This window comes from Mobula hypostoma, chromosome 3 (genome assembly GCF_963921235.1).
Source record: "Mobula hypostoma chromosome 3, sMobHyp1.1, whole genome shotgun sequence".
NCBI lineage: Eukaryota > Metazoa > Chordata > Chondrichthyes > Myliobatiformes > Myliobatidae > Mobula > Mobula hypostoma.
In genome coordinates, this window is record NC_086099.1 from 144,633,484 (window position 1) to 144,653,888 (window position 20,405).

General features: G+C 40.1%; 1 protein-coding gene across 1 annotated transcript in view; it reads left to right on the forward strand.

Annotated features, from left to right (window-relative positions):
• Nucleotides 1-20,405, forward strand: part of si:dkey-256h2.1 (uncharacterized protein LOC337520 homolog) — a 203,331-nt gene that overhangs the window by 38,056 nt on the left and 144,870 nt on the right. Inside the window, exons 3-4 of the mRNA XM_063043813.1 lie at nucleotides 6,916-7,088; nucleotides 19,301-19,461. Of these exons, the coding sequence (XP_062899883.1) occupies nucleotides 6,916-7,088; nucleotides 19,301-19,461 (334 nt within the window). The remainder of the gene's footprint in view (nucleotides 1-6,915; nucleotides 7,089-19,300; nucleotides 19,462-20,405) is intronic.

Below are 20,405 nucleotides of genomic sequence, written 5' to 3' on the forward strand. Positions count from 1 at the left end.
TAACACTAAGGGGCAGAAAACGCTGGTGGGAGTTGTGTACAGGCCACCTAATAGTAGTAGTGAGGTTGGGGATGGCATTAAACAGGAAATTAGAAATGCGTGCAATAAAGGAACAGCAGTTATAATGGGTGACTTCAATCTGCATATAGATTGGGTGAACCAAATTGGTAAGGGTGCTGAGAAAGAGGATTTCCTGGAATGTATGCGGGATAGTTTTCTGAACCAACATGTTGAAGAACCAACTAGGGAGCAGGCCATTCTGGACTGGGTATTGAGCAATGAGGAAGGGTTAGTTAGCAATCTTGTCGTGCGAGGCTCCTTGGTTAAGAGTGACCATAATACATCAGTCTTCATTAAGATGGAGAGTGATACAGTTAATTCAGAAATAAAGGTTCTGAACTCAAAGAAGGGTAACTTTGAAGGTATGAGACGTGAATTAGCTAAGATAGACTGGCAAATGATACTTAAAGGGTTGATGGTGGATATGGAATGGCAAGCATTTAAAGTTCGCGTGGATGAACTACAACAATTGTTCATCCCAGTTTGGCAAAGGAATAAACTAGGGAAGGTAGTGCACTCGTGGCTGACAAGGAAAATTAGGGATAGTATCAATTCCAAAGAAGAAACATACAAATTAGCCGGAAAAAGCGGCACACCTGAGGACTGGGAGAAATTCAGAGTCTAGCAGAGGAAGACAAAGGACTTAATTAGGAAAGGGAAAAAAGATTATGAGAGAAAGCTGGCAGGGAACTTAAAAACTGACGGTGAAAGCTTTTATAGATATGTGAAAAGAAAAAGATTGGTTAAGACAAATGTAGGTCGCTTACAGTCAGAAACAGGTGAATTGATCATGGGGAACAAGGACATGGCAGACCAATTGAATAACTACTTTGTTTTTGTCTTTACTAAGGAGGACATAAGTAATCTTCCGGAAATAGTAGGGGACAGAGGGTCCAGTGAGATGGAGGAACTGAGGGAAATACATGTTAGTAGGGAAGTGGTGTTAGGTAAATTGAAGGGATTAAAGGCAGATAAATCCCCAGGGCCAGATGGTCTGCATCCCAGAGTGCTTAAGGAAGTAGCCCAAGAAATAGTGGATGCATTAGTGATAATTTTGGATTTTGATTCTGGATTAGTTCCTGAGGATTGGAGGGTGGCTAATGTAACCCCGCTTTTTAAAAAAGGAGGGAGAGAGAAACCAGGGAATTATAGACCGGTTAGCCTAACGTCAGTGGTGGGGAAAATGCTAGAGTTAGTTATCAAAGATGTGACAACAGCACATTTGGAAAGCGGTGAAATCATCGGACCAAGTCAGCATGGATTTGTGAAAGGAAAATCATGTCTGACGAATCTCATATAATTTTTTGAGGATGTAACTGGTAGAGTGGATAGGGGAGAACCAGTGGATGTGGTATATTTGGATTTTGAAAAGGCTTTTGACAAGGTCCCACACAGGAGATTAGTGTGCAAACTTAAAGCACACGGTATTGGGGGTATGGTATTGATCTGGATAGAGAATTGGTTGGCAGACAGGAAGCAAAGAGTGGGAATAAACGGGACCTTTTCAGAATGGCAGGCAGTGACTAGTGGGGTACCGCAAGGGTCAGTGCTGGGACCCCAGTTGTTTACAATATATATTAATGACTTAGATGAGGGAATTAAATGCAGCATATCCAAGTTTGCAGATGACACGAAGCTGGGCGGCAGTGTTATCTGTGAGGAGGATGCTAAGAGAATGCAGGGTGACTTGGATAGGTTAGGTGAGTGGGAAAATTCATGGCAGATGCAAGTTAATGTGGATAAATGTGGGGTTATCCACTTTGGTGGCAAGAACAGGAAAACTGATTATTATCTGAATGGTGGCCGATTAGGAAAAGGGGTGGTGCAACGAGACCTGGGTGTCATTGTACACCAGTCATTGAAAGTGGGCATGCAGGTACAGCAGGCAGTGAAAAAGGCGAATGGTATGCTGGCATTCATAGCAAGAGGATTCGAGTACAGGAGCAGGGAGGTACTACTGCAGTTGTACAGGGCCTTGGTGAGACCACACCTAGAGTACTGTGTGCGGTTTTGGTCCCCTAATCTGAGGAAAGACATTCTTGCCATAGAGGGGGTACCAAGAAGGTTCACCAGATTGATTCCTGGGATGGCAAGACTTTCATATGATGAAAGACTGGATCGACTAGGCGTATACTCTCTGGAATTTAGAAGATTGATGGGGAATCTGATTGAAAAGTATAAAATTCTAAAGGGATTGGACAGGCTAGATGCAGGAAGATTGTTCCCGATGTTGGGGAAGTCCAGAACAAGGGGTCACAGTTTGAGGATAAAGGGGAAGCCTTTTAAGACTGAGATGAGGAAAAACTTCTTCACACAGAGAGTGATGAATCTGTGGAACTCTCTGCCACAGAAAACAGTTGAGGCCAGTTCATTGGCTATATTTAAGAGGGAGTTAGATATGGCCCTTGTGGCTAAAGGGATCATGGGGTATAGAGAGAAGGCAGTTACAGGGTTCTGAATTGGATGATCAGCCATGATCGTACTGAATGGCGGTGCAGGCTCGAAGGGCCGAATGGCCTACTCCTGCACCTATTTTCTATGTTTCTATGTATTCCATTAATGAGGTCGGGTTAGGGTTCTACAGGTTGGGTAAAGAACCTGATAGTTGTAGGGAAGTGGCTGTTCCTGTACTTGGTGGTGTGGGACTTCAGGCTTCTGGACCTCCTGCCTGACAATAGCAGCAACAATGGGCATGACCCAGATGACAGACATCGCTGATGATAGATGTCGCCTTCTTGAGGCAGCACTCACCCAAATTGATTTTACACGCTGATCTACTGAGTCAAGATAATTTCTCACACTGCACTATTTCATCCTCTGTAATAGTGCCTTAGTACCTACTCTTCTTGAAGCAAAACACCATCTCCCATTGCAATGGCATCATACCATATCCTCTTGCTTTCATCCTATCCTACTATGATCTCTTGTCTTGGAATGTTCAGTTTCTTGGCTTTGTAAATATGTCTGCTTTGGCTGTCAAATCATTCCCATTTATTTCTAATTGTACCATCAATTCAACTACCTTATTGCAAATGCCTCAGTGAGGAGAGGCAGAGGCTAAAGTAATTTTCTAGAAAGTTTCTTTCTTTCTAATTGCAGTTAGAGCAGTGGGAATGCCAGTCAGGACAGTGAAATGCTCCTTGTGGGATGTGGGAAAATAGGGAGACCTCCAGTGTCCCTGCCGACCACACCTGCAAGAAATGCATCCAGCCGCAGATTCTTAAAGACCGAGTTAGCGAACTGGAGTTCGAGCTGGGTACTCTTTGGATCATTCAGGAGGCTGAGGAGTTGATTGACAGGTGATACAAGGAAGTAGTTACACCTAAGGTGCAGGACAGGGGTAACGCAGTGACCGCAAAGAGAGGGAAAGGAGATAAGTAGTCAGTGCAGGATAGGCCTGTGGTCATTCCCCTCAATAACAAGTGCGCTGCTGAGGGGGCAGGGGGAGAACCAGCAGATGAATGCCACAGCAGTCAGGTCTCTGGCTGTGTGGCTCAGAAAGAAAATGGGGGAGAAGAGGAGAGTTGTAGTGATCATAGATTCAATAGCTACTGAAACAGACAGAAGAGTATGTGGATGTGAAAGAGACTCCCAGATAGAATTTTGCCTCCCAGGTGCCAAGGTCAGTGACCCTTCAGATCGGTTCCGCAGTATTTTTTAGAGAGAGTGTGAGCAGTCAGATGTCAAGGCACATATTGGTACGATGACATAGGTAGGAAAAGGGATAAGGTCCTGAAGAGAGAATATAGAAAACTAGGAAGTTTGCTGAAAAGAATGACCTCAAGATTAGTCATCTCTGGATTGCTGCCTCTGCTGTGCACCATGAGGGAAAGATTGGGATGACCAGGCAAATGAATGTGTGGCTAAATAACTGGTATAGGTTTCAGACTTATGGATCATTGGGATCTCTTCTAGGGCAGATATGATCTGTTCAAAAGGGATGGGTTACAGCTGGACTCGAGGGGGCATTAACCTTGTGGCAGGTTCGCTATGGATTTAAACTAGTTTAGTAAGGGGATGGGAACCAGACTGATAAGTCAGAGAATGGGGCAGTTGTTGGAAAAGTAGATGCATTCTGTAGAGAGTCTATGAGGAAAGATGGGCAGTTGCAAGGGGATGATTTCAGTGAGTTGGATAGGTTGGAATGAGTCTATTTTAATGCGAGAAGGATTAGGAACAGGGGTGATGAGCTTAGAGCATGGATTAGTACATGGTACTACGAAGCTATGGCCTTTATGTAGACTTGACTGTCACAAGGACAAGAATGTCTCCCAGACATTCCAGGATTTACATGTTTCAAAAGCAACAGGAGGGAGGTAAAAGAGGTGGAGGAGTGCCATTGCTAATCAGCTGCAGAACGGGAGGATGTTCTGGAGAGGTGAAAGTTAGAAACAGGAAGAGAGAAGCTCTCTAATGGGAGTATTCTGTAGACCTGCAATAGCAACATAGACACTGAGGAGCAGATTGGTAGGCGGATTTTTGAAATGGTGTAAAAATAATAGGATTGTTGTCATGGATGATGAACTTCCCTAATATTGATTGACATCTCCTCAGTGCAAATGAATTAGATGGCGTGGAATTTGTTAGGTATGTCTGGGAAGGATTCCTGACACAATATGTCCACAGACTGACTAGAGGAGAGGCCATGCAGGATCTGGTACTAGGCACTGAACCTTGTCAGGTAACAGATCTTTCAGTAGGTGAACATTTTGGAGACAGTTACCATAACTCCCTGACCTTTGCCGCAGCCTTGGAGATGGATGGGAGCAGATGGTATGGGAAAGTATTTAAACGTGGGAGGGGGAATTATGATACTATTAGGCAGGAACTTGGGAGAGTAAATTGTGAAAGGATATACTCGTGGAAACACACAACCAAAATATGGACATTGTTTAGAGAACATTGCATGAGGTTCTGGATTAGCATGTCCCATAGAGGCAGGGAAAGAATAGTAGGGTTGGAGAACCATGGTTGACAAGAGAGGTGGAGCTTCTTTTCAAGAAGAAGAAAGAAGCATGCTTAAGGTTCAAGAAGCAAGGGCAAGATAGGCGCTGTACCGTTACAAAGTAGCTAGGAAGGAGCTTAACACAGGACTTATAAGAGCTAGAAGTGGACATGAGAAGGTCTTGTTGGGTAGGACTAAGGAAACCTCAAAGCATTCTACACATATGAATGACTAGAGTGAGGGTAGGACTGATCAGGGATAAAAGGGGTAATGTGCCTGGAATCAGAAGAGGTAGGGAAGGTCCTTAATGAATACCTTGCTTCAGTCAGGTCAGTGTTAACAAGCTAACATAATGGAGCATGTTGACAATAAGAAACCTTTGAAAGACATAAGGATAGATAAGTCCTCGGGGCTGGACTGTATATACCCCAGGTTACTATAAGAAGTGAGGGAAAAAATTAATGTGCTCTTGGTGATGATCTTTGTGCTTCATTGGCAACAGGAGTTGTACCAGAGGATTGGAAGATGGCAAATGTTATTACTTTGTTCAAGAAAGGTAATAGGGATAATACTGGTGGGCAAACTATTGGAGAGGATTCTTAGAACATTTGGAGAAACATAGTCTGATTAGGGATAGTCAACATGGCTTTGTGAGGAATCAATCACAAGCCTGATTGAATTCATTGAGGAAAGGACAAAACTTATCGATGAAGGCAGAGCAGTGGATGCGATAAATATGGGTTTTTAATAAGGCATTTGATAAGGTTCCCCATGGTAGATTCATTCAGAAGTTCAGAAGGCATGGGATACAGAAAAACTTGGCTGCGTCGATTCAAAGTCAGTGTGCCCACAGCAGGCAGAGAGTAGTATTAGATGGAACGTACTTTGTGTTGTTTTGTGGGGATCTGTTCTGGGACCCCTGCTCTTTGTGATTTTTATAAGTTACTTGGATGAAGAAGAGGAAGGGTGGGTGAGTCAGTCTGGCAGATGACGCAAAGGTTGCCGGTGTTATGGATAGTGTAGAACAAGGGTTCCCAACCTTTTATATGCCAAGGACCTCTACCATTAACCGAGGGGTCCGTGGACCCTTGGTTGGGAACCCTGGTGTAATGTATATCTTGTTATACATTACTACAAGATATTGACAGGATGCAAAGCTGGGCTGATAAGTGGCAGATGGAGTTCAATCCTGAAAAGTGTAAACTAATTTACTTTGGAAGGTCAAACTTTAAGGTAGAATTCAGGGTTAATGACAGGATTCTTAACAGAATGGAGGAACGGGGGAACCTTAGGGTTCACTTCCATAGATTCCTCAAAGTTTCAGCGCAAGTCGATAGAGTAGTTAAGAAGGCATATGGTGAGTTAGCCTTCATTAGTCGGGGGATTGAATTCAAGAGCTGTGAGGTAATGGTGCAGTACCAATAAAACTCTGATTAAATACTTCAACTATTATGTTAAGTTCTTGTTGTCTTATTATAGGAAGCTTTAGAGGGTGTAGAGGAGAATTACCAAGATTAAGCCTGGATTAGAGAGCATGAGTGATGATAGGTTAAGTGACCTAAGATGTTAAGAGGCATTGCTCAACTAGATAGCCAGAGACTTTTTCCTCAGGGTGCAAATGACTAATACAGGGTCATAACTTTAAGGTGCTGGGGGGAAAGTATAGGAGCATGTCAGAGGCAGGTTTTTAAACATAGAGAATGGTAGCTAGATGATAGGTAATTAATTGTAATCTCAGCTCCCCATCCCTGTTGACTTTTGACATAAACATAGAACTGATAAGGAAAAATAAATCTCAGGGTTGTATATGGTGACATATATGTATTTTGATAATAAAATTTACTTTGAACTTTGAAATAATTCAGTCTGCATCAACATGCATCACTCATTTTTATGACGTTTTATTTCAGAATTAAGTATTGTTGGCAAACGACTGGATGCAAGGTACGATTGGATAATGAAAAGCTGGAAATCAGTGCCATATACTCTCAGGGATGGTGGAGATGGTTGTGATATTACCCCTACAGTAAAAGGTGCTGTGGCTTTGGTGTCTGCTGAAGGGAACTGTTCATACTTCACAAAGGTACTACTTAAATTTATTTCCTCCTGTAAGATTCGATACTGCAGAGGTTCTCAACCTGGAATTTGGGGTATTTTGATTACAGAGACTCGGTGAGACTTTAATAATAGAGTTAGAAGATTAACATAAGAAATAAAATAAATAACACATTTGGCAGACTATTTGCCCTGGCTGAAGGTTGTTATCAGTGTCAGGGATATTCCATGACATCTCCAACTCCTAAGAAGCAGCTTGTGACATCAGCAGGAGTTTCTGGGGTGGGGCAATGCATAGTCAGCTCAGGTCAGGCTTTCATTCAAAATGGTTGAAAGCCACAACATTATTGGGTTTATGCTTGTAACTGCATCCCAGGGCAATAGTTTTTATTCCAATTACTAAATCCTATTTTTCTATAGAAACATGTGGTCATCTGGTCATGAGTTCATTACCTATGCAACAACTTCCCCAAGTTTACACATGGAGTCAAAGAGTCATAATGTAGTACAGCATGGAAACAGGCCCTTGGGTGCAATTCCTTGTTGACCAAGATGCCCATCTAAGCAGGTTGCAGTTGACCATACTTGTCCCATGTCTCTCCAAGCTTTTCTTGTCCAAATATTTTTAAACATTGTTAATATTTCTGCCTCAACCACTTCCTTTGGCAGCTTGTTCCAGATATGCAACACACACACTGTGTAAAGAAGTTGCCCTCAGGTCCCTTTTAAATCCTTCCCCTCTCACCTTTAACCTATGCCCTATAATTTTTGATTTCCTTTCCCTTGGTGTGCATGCATCTGTGGCCCTCATGTTTTTATACACGTCTATAAGGTCACCCCTCAGTCTCCGATGCCCTAAGGAATTCTGTCCTAGTCTGCCCAATCTCTCCCTATAACTCAGGCCCTTAAATCCTGGCAACATACTCTCAAACCTTCATCTCACTTAGTACAGCATTATGTCACCTTTCATATAACAGCGTAGTCAAAACCATCAAAATCAGAGTATCTTTTATTGTCATTGACTTGTGTGACGTGAAATTTGTTTTATGGCAGAGTACAGTGCAAAAAAAAATTATTCCAAATCTTTGAGATAAATTAATCTCGAAGATTCATCTCAGTGCCAAAAAGAAAGAATAAGAGATAGTGTTCATACATTCTCCAAGAAATTTCACCAAGGTCAAGTACAATTACAATATAATGACCCAACTCTTATAGTCAGTGACCTGACTGATAAAGGTCAGTGTGCCAACTACCTCCCTTATCACCTTATCTACCTGTGATGCTACTTCCAGGGAATGAATTAATTGTTTTCTTCGGTTCTTCTGTCTACAACATCACCCACAGTCATACCATTCAGTGTGAAAGTTCTACCCTGGTCTAGCTTCCTAAAACTGCAACACCTCATACTTTGCCAATCACCTGTCCAGCTCTTGGCTCCATCCCTCCCCCTCCTGTCTTCTCCTATCATTTTGGATCTCCCCCTCCCCATCCCACTTTCAAATCTCTTACTAACTCTTCCTTCAGTTAGTCCTGACGAAGGGTCTCGGCCTGAAACGTCGACTGTACCTCTTCCTAGAGATGCTGCCTGGCCTGCTGCGTTCACCAGCAACTTTGATGTGCATTGCTTGAATTTCCAGCATCTGCAGAATTCCTGTTGTTTACACCTCATACTTATCCTAATTGAATGCTATTTGCTATTCCTCAGCCCACTTGCCTAGCAAATCAAGCTCCCTGTAATTTTTGATAATTTTATTCATTATATTGATATCTCCTACATTAATGCCATTTCCTGACTTACTAACCAAGCCTTGTACTTTACTGTATGTAAATGACTTAATTACATTTTCATCCAAATTGTTTATATAAATGATGAACAACAATGGGCCTGGGCCCAAAACCTGTGGCATATTACTTATCACAGGTCTCCAGTCTGAAGGCTATGCTTCAATCATCATCCTCTGCTTCACCAATTATGTATCCGCTTAGCCAACTCTCCTTGGATTCTATGTAATCTTGCCTTTAAGACCAGCGTTAAAACTAGTCTCCAATGGTGCCCTTAATTGGTTTCACTCATATATCTTAGAGAGAATTTTTTTTGTCTGTCTTGGAGACCAATTTTCTAAGAGGTACAATATACCTTTTTGTGTTGCTCAGGGAAGCTCCCTCAGTCAGCACTCTTAAAGTCTGAAAAATGGCAAATTTCATTCCACCATGAAGAAGGGAGGGAGGCAGAAGAAAGAACTTCAGTGGTTGGAAAGATGTTGGAGTCTAAGTAAGGGTGAGGTTTCGGGGTATTTGGAGGTATATGATAAAATAGCATGGTTTTCTAAAGGGGAAGTCTTGCTTGACAAGTCTGTTGGAATTCTTTGAGGAAGTAATAGGCAGGATAGACAAAGAAGAGTCAGTGAATGTTGTTTATTTGGATTTTCAGAAGGCCTTTGACAAGGTGCTGCACACGAGGCTGCTTATCAAAATAAGAGCCAATGATATTACAAGAAAGGTACTATAATGAATAGAAGATTGGCTGAATAGCAGGAGGCAAAGAGTGAGAATAAAGGGGGCCTTTTCTGGTTGGCTTCTGGTGCCTAGTGGTGTGCCACAGGGGTTGGTTTTGGGGCACTTCTTTGTCAACGATTTGGGTGAAGGAATTGATGTTTTGTGGCTAAATTTGCAAACGATATGAAGTTAGATGGAAGGGCAGGGAGTGTTGATGAGGCAGGGTAACTTGCATAAGGACTTAGACAGTTTGGGAGAATGGGCAAAGAAGTGGCAGATGGAATATAATGTAGGGAAGTGTACAGTCATGCACTTGGGCAGAAGGAATAAAGGCATAGAGTAGTTTGTGAATGGGGAGGAACTTCAAAAATCAGAGGTGCAGAGGGACTTGGGAGGCCTTGTGCAGGATTTCCTAAAGGTTAAATTGCAGTTTGAGTCTGTGGTAAGGAAGGCAAATGCGATGTTAGCATTCATTTCAAGAGGATTAGAATACAAAAGCAAGGATGTAATGCTGAGGCATTATAAAGCATTGGTCAGACTGCACTTGGACTATTGTGAGCAGTTTTGGGCCCCTTATTCAAGGAAAGATATGCTGGCATTGGAGAGAGTCCAGAGGAGGTTCATGAGAGTAATCGTATGAATGCAAAGGCTAAGGCATGAGCGTTTGATGGCTTTGGACCTGTATTTGCTGGAGTTTAGAAGAATGAGAAGGGGATGTCATTGAAACATATTGAATATAGAGAGGTCTGGATAGAGGGGGAAGCCTAGGACTAGAAGGAACAGCCTCAGAATTAAGGGACGTCCATTTAAAACACAGATTAGGAAAAAATTACTTCAGCCAGAGTGCCATGAATCTGTGCAGGCCAAGACATTGCGTATATTTAAGGCTGAGGTTGGTAGGTTCTTGGTAATCAAGGTGCCTGAGATTATGGTGAGAAGACAGGAGAATGGGTTGAAAGGGATGATAAATCTGCCAAAAAGGAATGGCAGAGCAGACTTGATGGGCCAAATGGCCTAATTCTGCTCCAAGGTCTCATGGTCATAATGTAGGGAAGTGCATGGTTATCCACTTGGGCAGAAGGAATAAAGGTGTGGACTATTTTGTGCTCTTCTCCTTATACATACTTCCCTCAGGAGGCATCATTTGAGAGCAATAAACTTGATTTCTGTGGTTATACAGATGATGTGTAATTGTATGTTAGCTGAGCCTGATGATGATAACACCCTGTCTTCTCTGACCAGGTGTGGCTGCAATAAACAAATGGATGAGCAATCATTTCTAATATTAAATGAAGATAAAACTGAAATACGTACTTTTATTTGGTCCCAAAGCTAAAAGATGTAAACTTCTTGATAAAGTTACAAACTTGACTCCCCTTGGAAAATCAGAAGTAACAAGCCTGGATATTATCCTTGATTCAGATTTGAATTTTAAATCCCACATAAAGAAAGTGACCAGAGCAGCATTTCTACACTTAAGAAATATTTCAAAGGTATGTCTGCTTCTGTCATGTAATGATGCAGAAAATCTAATTCTCACCTTTATATTGAATAGACTGGACTACTGCAAATTTTTACTGACCTTCCAAAAGCAATCTGTTGACAAGTTTCAACTCATTGAGAATGCTGCTGCTAGACTTTAAACCAAAACTAGGATGAGGGAGCATATCACTCCTGTCCTAACTACTCTGCATTGGCTTCCTGTATCTGTTAGAATTGATTTTAATGTTTTCTTACTTGTTTTTAAAATTGTCAAAGATTTGGCACCAGAGTACACCACCGAGTCATTTTGGTTTTATAATCCTGCTCGAGCTCTCAGGTCTTCTTTTGCCAATTTCTTAAATTTAAACAAATCTCCCTCAAAAGATAATTGGCAGGTCATCTTTTTTGAAATATGCTCCTAAACTGTGGAACTCAATACCGAAAACTAGACTTTTAAATGCCAGCTCAAAACCTATTCCATGCAGTCACTTGTCAAAGGCCTTGCTGAAGTCCATTTAAACAGTGCCCTCTGCTTTGCCCTCATCAACCCTCTTTATTACCGCTTCAAAAATACTGTATATAATTTATGAAGACCTGAATAAGGATTTCTGAAAAAAGGAGCCCGTGATAATGATTATACATGGCACCTGTGCTGACAGGAATTTGTGGTACTGAGCTCCAGTTTTCATTGCAGATGAGAGTAAACTCAATTATATATTTCATTCAATATGTTGAGTATCTTCATATACATTATGCTGTTGTAACTGTGTATCTCCTAGTATACAAAATGTTCAGGCTACCCTTATGGTTAAAAAAAGAACAAGTCTGGATGATTTCATGCACCAATTTCTACTGATTTTTTTGGTAGTTTTTAAAATCCTCTTCATGTACATTATTTTGCCTTTTATATTTTGGATCACACGTGAGAGCATAAAGTCTATGGTATTTTTTATTATGCAACCTGGTAGAGGTGTACAAGATAATGGAAGGCATTGATGGTATGGATAATCAGAGACTTTTTCCCAGGGCTGAAGTGGCTAGCATGAGAGGACATAGTTTTAAGGTGCTTGTAAGTAGGTACAGAGGGGAAGTCAGGGGTAAGTTTTTTATGCAGAGAGTGGTGATTGCGTAGAATGGGCTCCTGGAGGTTGGTGGAGGCGGAAACGACAGGGTCTTTTAAGAGACTCCTGGATGGCTACATGGAGCTTAGAAAAATAGAGGGCTATGTGTAAAGCCAAGGTAGTTCTAAGATAGGGAGATGTTTGGCACAGCTTTGTGGGCCGAAGGGCCTGTATTGTGCTGTATGTCTTCTTCTAACTGCTAGCTGATTGTAAAAAAACAACTGGACTGTTTCGGTTCCCTAATGTTAAATGTAGCAGAACTTGTGACATCTCTATTTTAGTTCAAAATGTGATTCAAAGTTTGAAAGAAGAATAAACAAGTGAAAAGAATAACAAAATGTGTAATTATGTATTTACATTGGAAAATCTTCTTCAGCCTATGTGATAAGTTGAGGAGCATTCTATTGTGTTGCCTGGGAATGCAGGACTGGCTTCTCGCATGACAAACTGATCCCAGAGCAGTCTTTATTATTAGTGGAAAGCATATGCTCATTATTGAGAGTGAATTTGCTGTCATAAAGGTAAAGACCAAAGGATCAGCATATAAATTCCCTTCCTAAAACTGGCTTTGGGTCCACTGTTTCTGCAAATAATGGGCTGTACAGATAAAACGTCTGTGCACTTCTTCTGTAACCATGAATAAGAGGTTCCGACTTGGGCTTCCTTCATTATTTTTCTGTCTATTCCATCAGTTGACACATTTCTTACTTTCATCTTCACAATTGTCTAATTTATTTCCAGATATGAGCAAAATGGACAATTATGCGGATAAAGCCCTCTATCCAAACAATCATTTTCAATTTCAGTCATATCCAGAACAGAATTCTGCAGGATACTGTTAATTACTTCAACCACTCACAAAAATATATTCAATCTCCATTCAGTTTTGTTTTTGCTAGTGAATTTTTAATCCATTTTTGCTGTTACTCCACTCATAGATTCCTAATTTCTGTGCTTTCAAACCTGTCATCTTCTGAAAAAAAATCATCTTCATGTATTCGCCATTTCCGTGTTCATGCTTTTAATTATTTTCTTAATACCTTTAATTAAAGATCTGCATTCTCACTGGCACAGTCTAGTAACAAAGTTCTTATTCCCCAGTTTGGTACCTTTTGTTTTGAAGATAATTATGACTTCAGACACTCCACTGTGCTCAAATACCAAATCTCAATGGAATCTTAATATATATATTCTTGGGCTTTCATTATTTCTTACCCTATTTCCCTCAGGATCCTTGGATGTATTCCGTCAAATTCTAGCAAATTATGTTTTAACCTAATTAACTTATCTAATGCTTTTATTATAATGTCACTTATCCTTTTAACCAATGCAATCAATGTCTTTCATAAATATTGAAGTAGTTGTTTTATATGTATGCACCAGTTCCACTTATCCTTTGCTAATTCAATAATCTCTACTTTCAAAATCAAACGTTAAATATAACAAGTTTATTTTTTACTGATGCATTTGTGAAATACTGTACTGTTTTTAATTCATGTTGATTTGCATTACATACCTGTCCCTTGTCTTACTCATTTCTTCGTTGTTCTTTTTATTTTCTCGATGTCCCTTTTACTGTATACCTTCTTGTTCAATTTTACTTGGCTACTCTTCTATCTATCATCTTCAGAAGTCAGTATTAAATCACGGTCATTGCAGCTGTGAATCCGCAGCTCTGTTGGCTGTGCCAGTCCACTCCTTCACTTGCTGAAATTTGGCGGATTACAATCCGTTGCCCTAGGACTGAGATTCATCTTTAGCAGGGTTTTAGTAATGTTGGCGCTAGTGGAAGGTAAGGGAAAGGCAAACTGGTGGGTTGTGAGGGTAGGCATTGCAGTTAGCTTACCCACATTCATCTATTTCAACTCCCTTTTCATTAATATTATTACCCTTCCTCCTTTTTTAACAGTTCAAAATACTGGCCCAGAATTTGCAGTAAAAGTAATGGTGAGACCATCAGCATTCACTGTTGAACAAATATGTTCAGGTAAACACTGAAATCAGGAAGTTGTTGTCCAGGTTATTTAATCTCTCTAGTAGCTTCACACCATTTAGCACTGAAAGAGAATAAGGGGGTGGTTATTGTACTGATATAGTAGATGCTTTTGTTGCTAAAGATATCTCTTCTGCAGTCTCAGACTGTTATTTCAAATGCCAAATATAGAAATAGTAGTTACAATTCAAATATTCAGTGTTACTGAGGCTCAATGACAGACAATACAGTGGCTTTAAAATTAGTCACCCCCCCCCTTGGAAGTTTATGTTTTATTGTTTTACCATATTGGATCACAGTGGATTTAATTTGGCTTTTTTTGATACTGATCAACTGAAAAAACTCATTCATGTCAAAGTGAAAACAGATGTCTACAAAGTGATCTAAATTAATTTCAACTGTAAAATACAAAATAATTGATTGCATAATTACTCACCCCCTTCATGTCAGATTTTGTAGATTCACCTTTGGCAGCAATTACATACAGCCTTGAGTCTGTGTGGATAGATCTTTATCAGCTTTGCACATCTGGACAGTGCAATTCCCCCCCCCCCCCCCCATTCTTTACAAAACTGCTGAAGCTCTGTAAGATTGCAAGGGGATTGTGAGTGAACAGCCCTTTTCAAGTCACAGATTCTCAATTGGATTGAGGACTGGACTCCGACTAGGCCAGTCCAAGACATGGTTGTTTTTAAGCCATTCCTGGGTAGCTTTAGCTTTATGCTTGGGGTCATTGTCTTGCCAGAAACTAAATCTTCTCCCAAATCGCAGTTCTCTTGCAGACTGCATCAGGTTTTCCCTGTATTTTGCGCATTCATTTTACCCTCTACCTTCACAAGCCTTCCAGGGCCTGCTGCAGTGATGCATCCCCACAGCATGCTTCATGATAGGGATGGTGTGTTTTTGATGATGTGTGGTGCTTAGCTTACACTAAACAGTATTTAGTCTGATGGCCAAAAATCTCAATTTTGGTTTCAAAAGAAAATAGAACCATATTCCATCTGACTTCGGAGTCACCCACATTGCTTCTGGCAAACTCTAGCTGAGATTTCATGAGAGTTTTTTTCCAGCATTGGCTTCCTCTTTGCCACTCTTCCATTAAGTTGCCACCAGTGAAATACCTGGGTAACAGTTGTTGAATGCACAGTCTCTCCCATCTCAGCCACTGCAGCTGGAACTCCTCCAGAGTTATCAATAGGTCTTTTGGTGGCCTCCCTCACTGGTCCCCTTCTTGCACAATCATTCAGTTTTTGAGGATGGCCTGCTGTAGGTAGGTTTACAACTGTGCCATATTCTTTCCATTTCTTGATGATTGACATACAGTTGAAGTCAGAAATTTACATACACCTTAGCCAAATACATTTAAACTCAGTTTTTCACAATTCCTGACATTTAATCCCAGAAAACATTCCCTGTCTTAGGTCTGTTAGGATCAATACTTTATTTTAAGAATGTGAAATGTCAGAATAATAGTAGAGAGAATGATTTATTTCAGCTTTTATTTCTTTCACCACATTCCCAGTGGGTTAGAAGTTTACATACACTTTGTTAGTATTTGGTAGCACTGCCTTTAAATTGTTTAACTTGGGTCAAACATTTTGGGTAGCCTTCCACATGCTTCTCCCAGTAAGTTGCTGGAATTTTATGCCATTCCTCCAGACAGAACTGGTGTAACTGAGTCAGGTTTGTAGGCCTCCTTGCTCGCACATGCTCTTTCAGATCTGCCCACAAATTTTCTATCAGATTGAGGTCAGGGCTTTGTGATGGCCGCTCCAGTACCTTTGTTGTCCTTAAGCAATTTTGCCTGAACTTTGGAGGTATGCTTGGGGTCAGTGTCCTTTGGAAGACCCATTTGTGACTGAGCTTTAACACCCTGGCTGATGTCTTGAGATGTTGCTTCAATATATCCACATCATTTTCCTTCCCCATGATACCATCTATTTTGTGAAGTGCACCAATCCCTCCTGCAGCAAAGCACCCCCACAACAAGATAGTGCCACCCCCATGCTTCACGGTTGGGATCGTGTTCTTTGGCTTGCAAGCCTCACGCTTTTTCCTCCAAACATAATGATGGTCATTATGGCCAAACAGTTCAATTTTTGTTTCATCAAACCAGTGGACATTTCTCCAAAAAGTAAGATCTTTGTCGCCATATGCACTTGCAAACTGTAGTCTAGCTTTTTCATGGCGGTTTTGGAGCAGTGGCTTCTTCCTTGCTGAGCAGCCTTTCAGGTTATGTCAATATTGGACTCGTTTTACTGTGGCTGTAGATACTTGTCTACCTGTTTCCTCCAGCATCTTCACAAGGTCCTTTGCTGTTGTTCTGGGATTGAATTGCACTTTTCGCACCAAAGTACGTTCATCTCTAGGAGACAGAATGCATCTCCTTCCTAAGCAGTATGACGGCTGCGTGATCTCATGGTGTTTATACTTGCGTACTATTGTTTGTACAGATGAACGTGGTACCTTCAGGCGTTTGGAAATTGCTCTCAAGGATGAACCAGACTTGTGGAGGTCCACAATTTTTTTTTGAGGTCTTGACTGATTTCTTTTGATTTTGTTTGTAAACTTTTGACCCACTGGAATTGTGATATAGTCAATTAAAAGTGAAATAATCTGTCTGTAAACAATTGTTGGAAAAATTACTCGTGTCATACACAAAGCAGATGTCCTCAATGTCTATAACTATAATTTGCTAATATGAAATCTGTGGAGTGGTTAAACAATGAGTTTTAATGACTTTGGCTTAAGTGTATGTAAACTTCTGATTTCAACTGTAACTGTACTCCAAGGGATATTCAGTGACTTGGAAATTTTCTTGTATCCATCTCCTGACTTGTGCTTTTCAGTTACCTTTTCATAGAGTAGTTTGGAGTGTTCTTTTCTCTTCATGGTGTAGCTTTAACCAGGACACTGACTCACCCACAGTTTGACTTTCCAGACACAGGTGTATTTTTATTATAATCAATTGAAACACTTTGACTGCACATGATGATCTCTGTATAACTAATTATGTGACTTCTAAAATCAATTGTCTGCACCAGTAGTGATTTGGTGTGTCATATTAAAGGGGTTGAATACTTGTGCAATCAATTATTTCATGTTTATATTTGTAATTAATTTAGATCACTTTGTGATGATCTGTTTTCACTTTGATACAAAAGAGTCTTTTTCTCTTGATCTATGTATATCATGTAATCCCAAATTGATACTTGAAGCTTAATAACTGTTAATGAATGTCCATCAACTATGTCCAGAAAGTTAAGAATTCAAAGTTCTCAGTCTCATTCCTTCTGGTTGTGATCTGTTCCTGGAGAAATGTTGAAATTCATTTCAATTTCCTGCTTTTCCATTACCTCTTTCATTCTATTCCCTTTTAACTTAAACGTTATTTCCCCCAAAATAAAAAAAAGACTTCACATTGAAATCCCGAAATAATTCAGAAAACACTGTAAATCCTCAGTTTAGCAGGTAGCATCCTTGGAGAAGCTGAGTTAACAACCTCAGTATAAACTCAGGAGGGATTAAGGAGGGAAGAATTGATACACTTCAATAGTTTCAGGTACTGCAGGAGATATGGAACTGCAAGAGGAGAGGTAAGCTCCTTATTTACTGACAACCTGCATCATGCATCATCCTTCACTCTGAAGTGAACATAGTATTAATGAAGGCACCGTTGGCAATCCTGAGAACAGTGTGAGCCGATGACAGGTAATTATTCTCTTCACATTTGTCCTCTTCTTCACTATTGTCCAGATATGTACGCCTTGTTCTTTGAGTAGGGAGCAGTAACAAAGCTGCTGTGTAGACTTTGGCTGGTGTAAATTGAGTGTGCTGTCAGATTTTTGTCAGCAGCTTGAGCATGTTTTCAGCATGCTGATGGCTTGTTCAATCAATGAACTTGTGATATTATGATATTCTTTGTGACACTGTTGATTTACGGCTTGGGTTTCAATGGGTATCATCCATCAAGTCTGAAGTGTCCATCCTTTGTCTCCTTGCTTGCAGCCTAGCTGCTTTTGGCTATTATTCTACTTGAAATTGCTTTTATGCAAAGTAATACACGTTCAGATAAAAGCAAATTTCAAGGAAAGGTGGAAAAAGAGTAACAGGGGGTCTGTGATAGGGGAAAAGCAGAAATAATAAAGTATTAAAAATGGTTTTTATACAATGAAAGGGAGATTTTAAAAGAGCTGGCTGGCACAGACAGGTTGAGCTGAAGTGTCTGATTTTGTGCTAATTGACTCAAAGGTAAGAAACAAATGACAGGTAAAAAAAGGAAGTAGGATAGGGAACATTAATATTTGAAAGTTTTGAATTCCATGCTGTGTCCAAGTAGCTTCATAATCCCTGGTTGAAAGATGATTTATTGTTCCTTGAGGTTAAATCAAATGTTAATGAAACACAAATAAAAACAGGAAAAAAATCCAGAATGACTCATCAGGTCAGCCAGGAATTTTAGGAAGGTAAAAGGGAAACATACTGAATATTTACAGTACCCTTCATAGGATCTGGAAAAGTCTTGGACAGATTAGAATTTGCAGTGAAGAGCGAGTTGCCTGTCTTGCTGTTGACCACCAAACAAAGTTGATACATACCATGCTGCATTTCTGAGCCTACTGATGCTCCATCTCCACACCCATTTTGATTTCTCTGGACTTGTTCTCAATGCTGTTCAAGAAATTCAACTTAACTTAAAGTAGCACAGCTTTCACTGAAGCAATGTGTAGTCTTCTGGACTCTACATGAGTTCAATTTCCGAACTGTACCATAGTGTTTGTTTTTCAAAAATAGATTCTGTTGTTAATTAATCCTATCATCCAATCTTCACAAACCTATTTTGCCCTTCCAGCACGGCAGCCAATCCCGTTCTCCCCTTCCTGACACTTCTCTCTAATTCCCAGGATTTCCCCTGCCATTCTGGTTGCTTAAATATTTGGTTCCATTTTCAATATCAGGACATCAATCTGAATGGTTAATTCATTTTATTGTTTCTACGTATGCTGTCTGATTGGATGACTATTTCTGACATATTGTGTTTATACTGCAGATTTCTGGAATTTGCATTATTTTGAATATGTCACTCATATATGACTATTACTCTGTTCTTGATTTCATTCATAGAAGTATCTTTTTGTATCTTTGCAGATCAAAAATATGGAAAATTCTGCAGCATTCGGAGTACTGGTTTATGTAAGTCTTGGGAAAGCACTTCAGGATATGAACTGTGAAGGAACTGAATGCTTCACTGCCATAAACATACCAGCTTCGATGATACATTTTCAGAAAGACGTGTTTGATTCATTAAGGTAATTTTTTAATTTTTCTTGGCCTCTTAACATTAGAGTTATACATTTATACGATGATTGTAGGAAACTGTAGAAATGGCTTGATATTTTTCATTGAATGTTTCTGAAACATGAGCCAGTCAGTTCATCATTCTGTTCTAGCCAAAATGGGCAACCCACTATTGTACCATTTTCTTACAATAAGTCCCCTGACTTGAAAGTTATGGCTCGTCAATTACACATCCATGTCCTTCTTCAACTCTAATGAGGGATTCTGCTTGGCTTTTTTCTCCCCCCAGAGCCTTTTTTACTGGAGTATGACGATGTTCATTTTAAAATTAGTATTGATGCATTAGAAGAATTGCTTTCAGTAATGCTGGCCCCATATTTCTAATTTCTGTGAGTCTCTAAACATAAGAAGTGGCTTTATGATTTGAATGTGAAACAGTAATGTTGCATGGTTGTCAGTATCTTTAAAACAGATGCAATATAAATGCAACTTTAAAAGCACTGGATTTTGTGATTTAATTCCTATTTCTGACATTAAAATTGATAAAAATACAAGAAGCAATTTAACTCACCATATCCATGTAATCAAAAATGACACTGTTTAGCTTACTTTCAAGTATTAGTTCTTGCCGTATAGATTTGTGTCGAGTCCTTCTCCAGATACCTTTGAACTGTGATAAGAGATTTTGCCTTCACAACCCTGTCTAATGGTAAATTCAAGACCTTTATTCTTTTTGGGTGGAAGTCTTCAATTCACCCCTTATCTCTCCACTAGTTAAACCTGAGTCCCCTGTGAGATATAGGTCATTCATATTCATTCCAGGTCTCTTCAAATTTATGCACCTTAATCAAATTTTGCCTGCATCTCTTCAGTTCCAGCCGAGTCAGTTCATCCCTTACGATTACATAATTACATTAGTGGGTGCTGCCAAGTTGGAGGTTTATAATGCATACTG